Here is a 6773-nt window from a genome sequence, read left to right as displayed (position 1 = left end):
CAACGACGACTACCGGGGCACCAGAAGGCGGGGCCTGCTGCTGTTGTGCTGAGGGCGCACCACCACCGGACTTGCCCCCTCCTCCCGAGGAAGCTGCAGAGGGGCCACGGCCACCGCCTTTGCCGCGGTACACGGCGTTGACGGAGGAGTCGATGGAGACATCGGGGCGGCGTGCGTTGAGCCGTTGCTCCGTTGACAAGAGACGGCTGTAGAGTTCCTGAGGACGAAGAGGCTCCTTGCGTTCATTAATCACCTCGGCAAGCGAGTCGTAGTCGCTGTCGAGGCCGTCTAGGATGAAGGATGTGAACTCGCTGTCACGAAGGGGCTCTCCAACGGAAGCAAGAGTGTCAGCCAACTTCTTGATCTTGTTGTAGAAGGTGGTCACCGTACCATTGTCCTTGCGAGTTACACCAAGCTTGGCACGGATGGCCATGGATTGAGCAGTAGACTGAGACGAGAAACTCGACTCCAGGATGTCCCACACCTCATGAGAGGATGAGCCCGGCCACACCCTCACCCAGAGAAGACTGGATGGCTGAGAGGATGGCTTGGTCCTGAGCGATCCACGCACTGAACATCAGATGATGTGGCGGTGGACATGGCAGTGTACCGTTGACGAACCCCTCCAAGTAATGGCTGCGAAGGAGAGGAAGCACCTGAGCACGCCAATATAGATAATTGTCCGGTTTAAGCTTCACCGGAAGGAGGTGCGAGAATAAAAACGGCGGCGAGTAGATCGCGGCCAAAGCAGCTTCGGCATCCACGTATGGCGTCAGAGAGGGCATTGGTGCAGATGGTGCCGCAGCCGGTGCGTACAGGTGCGAGGGGCCGTACGGGAAGGGCGCCCCATAGGGCGGCGGAGTCGGGTACGCGCCCTGGCCAGGGTACGCACCATAGGAAGGACGCGCAGGTGGCGACGGGCCGTACGGCGCCGCGTACAGTGGGTAGCCGCCGTGATTGGCATGGGCGGCATCGGCAACAGTAGGGCCGACTGCGATGTAGATGGAAGCAGCCGGAGCAGGCGCAATCGCACACATCTGGTGCGACGCGGTAGGTGGTGGCGGCGCGGGCACAAGGGAGTGCACGGCAGCCGGCGGCGGCGACGGTTGCTGGGACCGGGCTGAAGCAGCAGGCGATGAAGAGGAGACGCCGGCGTACAGCGAAGACACCGGGCCGGCGAAGAGAGACCCTGCCGATTGAGTCTGCAGGGGGCCGAGCGATCCGTCCGTCGTGTAGGGCGCAGTCCCGACGTTGAGGAGACGCGCGAGGGACGGCGGGAGGAACTAGTGATCCATGTGGACGGGGGCCGGCGGCAGAAGGGCGGGGAAGGAAACCACGGTGCCGGCGGTGCTTGAGGCGGCGGCGGCGGTTGGTGGCGGAGGCGGAGCGGAAGACATTAGATCGTTAGGTCGGATATCATATTAGACAAGGGTTTTAGGGTTTGTGACACTCCTCCAAACGTGGGGTGACCTTTCCATTATATAGTGATGTACAACATAATTATAAATGGGTCCAGTATATACAAAGTCTAACACTCAACCCGCACCGTGCTGGACACTACTAAATAAACTACACTGTTCAGGTCGTTTCTTGCCGTGTTCAGTACTTCAGTTAACAGACGGACCCGTTAGTCGTCAAAAAAGTTTGCATGGTGGTGCAGGAGTAGCACACAGTCTTTGCAAGAAATCTCGCACTCCCCACCAACTTTGCATTGTTCGGCGGTGAATTACATGCAGCACTGAGTACTGACCATCGATAAAGCACCGGTTCGATAGGCATTGCACGCACAAAGATCTCGCAATCTCGCGGTTTATAGGAATACGGAAACAAGATGCATTGCACCCAAGTCGGCAAGTGCATAAAGCAGCGCTTTCCATCGTTAGAAAACTGCATTCCTGCCTGTCGATGAGTGATCATCGGTAAAACGGAGAAGAAACCGGTCTCTTCGCGCACACGCCTCGCGCCCTGAACGAGCCCCATTGGCTCGACCAAACACTAAACAAGCGCCGGTTGGTAAGGTGGCTGATTCATCGTGACGGGTCCAAATCAATCTCGCTGGAGTGCTATATAAACCCACGGCTCCAATCCTATATCTAGTCACATCCGAGTATCATCTCATCACTAGCTGACATTGGTACAAAGTGTTAATTTGCGACTAGCTTGATTCTTGAGATTTTGAGAACATGGCGGCGCCTCTTCTTTGCTTCGCCGTCGTTGCCGCGGCGGCTTTCGCCGGCGCGTCGGGGCAGGAGCTCACCGCGGACTACTACGACGAGGCGTGCCCGCAGGCGCTCTCGGCCATCAAGCTCGTTGTCGGTGCGGCCATCGTCAAGGAGCCGAGGATGGGCGCCTCCCTCGTCCGGCTGCACTTCCACGACTGCTTCGTCAACGTACGTGAGCTTGATCGTTGAATTACTTCATTCATGTCCATCGATCGCATGTTCCAGACGTTTTTGTGTCCAATCTTTTCAGGGCTGCGACGGCTCCATTCTGCTGGACGACACCGAGGGCATGGTCGGGGAGAAGACGTCCAAGGCCAACAACATGTCGGTGAGAGGGTTCGGCGTCATCGACGCCATCAAGACCGCCGTCAACACGGCGTGCCTGGGGAATGTCGTCTCCTGCGCCGACATCCTCGCTGTTGCCGCTCGCGACTCCATTGTTGCAGTAAGCTCACTGTTAGCTTTTTTCTCTACCTTGTTTCTGTAAGAGCTTGCATGCAAATCGTCAATGGAGTGTAGCAGCGACGAGCACTAACCGTAAGATAAGAAATAGTATTGTAAGGAGTCCACTTTACGAGCAGTATCTTCGACCTAACCGCACCTTGCCGACCACGTCATTTCGTGAAGAAAATGATGTTTTTCGGATAAGTTCAGCTCTCCCTCTCTTCTTTGTAACAACTTGCAGCACCCCTTTTTATCCGACGAAATTGACCCATGGCACTACTGTGTAACATTTGACTTCGTCCGGCCAGAATGGCAACGTGACATGACTGGCTCGTGTTGCAGCTTGGGGGAAGCTCGTACGACGTGCTCCTGGGCCGGCGGGACGCGACGACGGCGAGCATCGACGACGCGGACGACACCATCCCGAACCCGTTCATGGACCTGCCGGAGCTGCTCGCCAACTTCCAGGCCCAGGGCCTGTCGCTCCGGGACCTGGTCGTGCTCTCGGGCGCCCACACGCTCGGCTACTCCCGCTGCGTCTTCTACCGCGACCGCCTCTACAACGAGACCGGCAGCCTGGACCCGACCTACGCGGCGGCGCTGGACGAGCGGTGCCCGCCCGCCGGCGACGATGAGGCGCTGGCGTCGCTGGACGACACGCCGACGACCGTGGACACGGACTACTACCAGGGCATCACGCAGGGGCGCGCGCTGCTGCACACGGACCAGCAGCTGTACCTGGGAGACGGGGGCGACAGCGACGCGCTGGTGCAGTACTACGCCGAGAGCCCGGACAAGTTCTGGGCGGACTTCGGCGCAGCGATGCTCAAGCTGGGCGGCCTGAGCCCGCTCGCCGGCCAGGACGGCGAGGTCAGGGAGGACTGCAGGGTGGTGAACCAGGGGTGATCAGATTGCTGCTGGCACGCGCTCGCGGAAACGATGGCACGATAGAGCTGGCGTGGTGCTTTTGGGAGCAGAGTGCTCTGCTTTGCGTGTAGTACTTTCTTGATTTTGTCACGGTTTCGTTGGCATGTACGTGTATAAACCGTTTTTGTTGGAGCTGCAAGATTGTTATTTTTTTTTTAGAAAAACGAACAATGATCTTAACTTTGAATTAACAAAACCATCAACCGTCAAAAATTACATCACCAATGGACCACATCGGCCAAAGAATGCAAGGGAGCACCCTAAGAATCTTACGACTCAACGTAGAATACAAGCTCGAGAAGAAAAGATTGAAGAACATTGCTTGTATACGCCAAAGATCGCAGCAAAAACACGCGCCAAGGATGAGGACCTGCCTAAATAAAATATAGTTAAGGACTTTGGCTGGCTCAAAGTGTGGAGGAGTCCAAACATCTCCCTTCGCTCTCGCCGCAAAGGGACCCTTCCATCTCGCCTTGGCTTGAAAGGTGTTGTATCGACGGACCTGAGAGACACTTGCCCTAGAGCAGGATAGGTGTTGGCCTCGTGACCTGGAACAACCGCAGAACGCAACCACCTTGGACATGAGCACACCACATCTGCCACACTGTTGCAACCTAGGACACCTGAAAATAGCAGGAAAGCCACCAGGAGCATCCACTGAAGAAGAGTCATCAAGGACATCGATTGGAGGCCACAAAACGTGGACGAGCAAGGGCCGGCGGCCGTTGAGGAAGAGAACTGGGAGTCCACACCAGGGACGCATTGCTACTGCCGAGAAGGGGAACCCTATTGAGGGAGTCCTGGATTAGGGGGTGTTCGGATGGCCGGACTATACCTTCAGCCGGACTCCTGAACTATGAAGATACAAGATTAAAGACTTCGTCCCGTGTCCGGAAGGGACTTTCCTTGGCGTGGAAGGTAAGCTTGGCGATACGGATATGCAGATCTCCTACCATTGTAACCGACTTTGTGTAACCCTAACCCTCTCCGGTGTCTATATAAACTGGAGGGTTTTAGTCCGTAGGACAACATACACAACAATAATCATACCATAGGCTAGCTTCTAGGGTTTAGCCTCTCCGATCTCGTGGTAGATCTACTCTTGTACTACCCATATCATCAATATTAATTAAGCAGGCCGTAGGGTTTTGTCTCCATCGAGAGGGTCCAAACCTGGGTAAAACTTCGTGTCCCTTGCCTCCTGTTACCATCCGGCCTAAACGCACAGTTCGGGACCCCCTACTCGAGATCCGCCGGTTTTGACACCGACATTGGTGCTTTCATTGAGAGTTCCTCTGTGTCGTCGCCGTCAGGCTTGATGGCTCCTACGATCATCAATGGCGATGTAGTCCAGGGTGATACCTTCCTCCCCGGACAAATCTTCATCTTCGGTGGCTTCGCACTGCGGGCCAATTCACTTGGCCATCTGGAGCAGATCAAAAACTATGCCCCTGGCCGTCAGGTCAGATTTGGAAGCTTAAACTACATGGCTGACATCCGCGGGGACTTGATCTTCGACGGATTTGAGCCACTGTCGAGCGCGCCGCACTGTCACGACGAGCATGATCTAGCTCTGCCGCCGAACAGTGCCCTGGAGGCCGCACCCGCATCAGCTTCGACCCTTAATTTGGAGCCAACTGCGCTGATCGAGGATGGGTGGTTGGACGCCGCCTCGGGGGCTGCGATCCCAACGGTGATCGAGCCAAACACTAGCCCCGTACTCTGCGAGACTCGTGACTCCAAGGAGCCGGACTCCTCTCCGGACTCCGAACCCTCCGCGCCCCTGCCGATCGAATCTGATTGGGCGTTGATCATGGAGATTACTACCGCGGACATCTTTCAGCACTCGCCTTTCGGCGATATTCTGAAGACACTAAAGTCTCTCTCTTTATCATGAGAGCCCTGGCCAGACTACGGTCAGCAAGGTTGGGATTCAGACGATGAAGAAATTCAAAACCCACCCAGCACCCACTTTGTAGCCACTATCGACGACTTAACCGACATGCTGGACTTCGACTCCGAAGACATCGACGGTATGGACGCCGATGAAGAACCAGCGTTTATCAGGCCCTGGAAAGCCACCTTGTCATATGACATATACATGGTGGACACCCCAAAAGAAGGAAATGGCAATGGAACAGCGGAGGATGACCCCTCCAAGAAACAGCCTAAGCGCCGGCGTCAGCGGCGCCGCTCAAAATCCCGCCAAAACAAATACGGTGATTGATCAAGCTATGTACCTAGGATAGGGGCATGGACCTGTCCTAAGTACGCTACCCAAGGACATCCCTAGAAGAAGTCACCTTTCACTCGACTTGGAGGTATCCCACTCGACAGATTCAAGACACTCGACCACGAAGCAATCACTCGACCAAATTCCAACCACTCGACTGCCAGGAGATCTAAAGTCACCCTGCACGCAAACGGTCGGTCATTAAGTAGCTTTTATGGTCATCATAGCACTTTATTAGGGGCGTTACCAGTTGTTGGGAACGTTGCAGAAAACAAAAATTTTCCTACGGTTTCACAAAGATCCATCTAGGAGTTCATCTAGCAACGAGTGATCGGATTGCATCTACATACCTTTGTAGATCACGCGCGGAAGCGTTCAAGGAACGGGGATGAGGAAGGCGTACTCGACGTGATCCAAATCACCAGAGATCCTAGCGCCGAACGGACGGCACCTTCGCGTTCAACACACATACGGTCTGCGTAACGTCTCCTCCTTCTTGATCCAGCAAGGGGAAGGAGAGGTTGAGGAAGATGGCTCCAGCAGCAGCACGACGACGTGGTGTTGATGGAGCTGCAGTACTCCGGCGGGGCTTCGCCAAGCACTATGGAGGAGGAGGAGGTGTTGGAGAGGGAGAGGGAGGCACCAAAGGCAAGGGTTAGAAGTCCTCCATCTCCCCACTATATATAGGAGGGCCAAGGGGGGGCGCCGGCCCTAGGAGATCCAATCTCCTAGGGGGGTGCGGCCAAGGGAGGAATCCCTCCTCCCCAAGGCACCTAGGAGGTGCCTTCCCCCTTTGGGACTCTTCCCTTCTTGAACCCTAGGCGCATGGGCCTCTTGGGGCTGGTGCCCTTGGCCCATATAGGCCAAGGCGCAGCCCCTACAGCCCATGTGGCCCCCCGGGGCAGGTGGCCCCACCCGGTGGACCCCCGGGACCCTTCCGGTGGTCC

The 6773-nt window shown here is 56.0% G+C and overlaps 1 protein-coding gene across 1 annotated transcript; it reads left to right on the top strand.

Moving 5' to 3' along the window:
* The first annotated feature begins 1943 nt into the window (after window positions 1–1943).
* LOC123184726 (peroxidase P7) lies at window positions 1944–3773 on the top strand. Its single transcript, XM_044596804.1, has 3 exons — window positions 1944–2390; window positions 2473–2667; window positions 3009–3773. Exons 1-3 carry the CDS (start codon window positions 2184–2186, stop codon window positions 3570–3572), a joined length of 966 nt encoding a protein of 321 aa, XP_044452739.1. The 5' UTR covers window positions 1944–2183; the 3' UTR covers window positions 3573–3773.
* Window positions 3774–6773: the final 3000 nt, after the last annotated feature.

Source organism: Triticum aestivum, chromosome 2A (assembly GCF_018294505.1).
Source record: "Triticum aestivum cultivar Chinese Spring chromosome 2A, IWGSC CS RefSeq v2.1, whole genome shotgun sequence".
Lineage (NCBI taxonomy): Eukaryota > Viridiplantae > Streptophyta > Magnoliopsida > Poales > Poaceae > Triticum > Triticum aestivum.
This window is presented reverse-complemented; position numbering and strand designations above follow the sequence as displayed.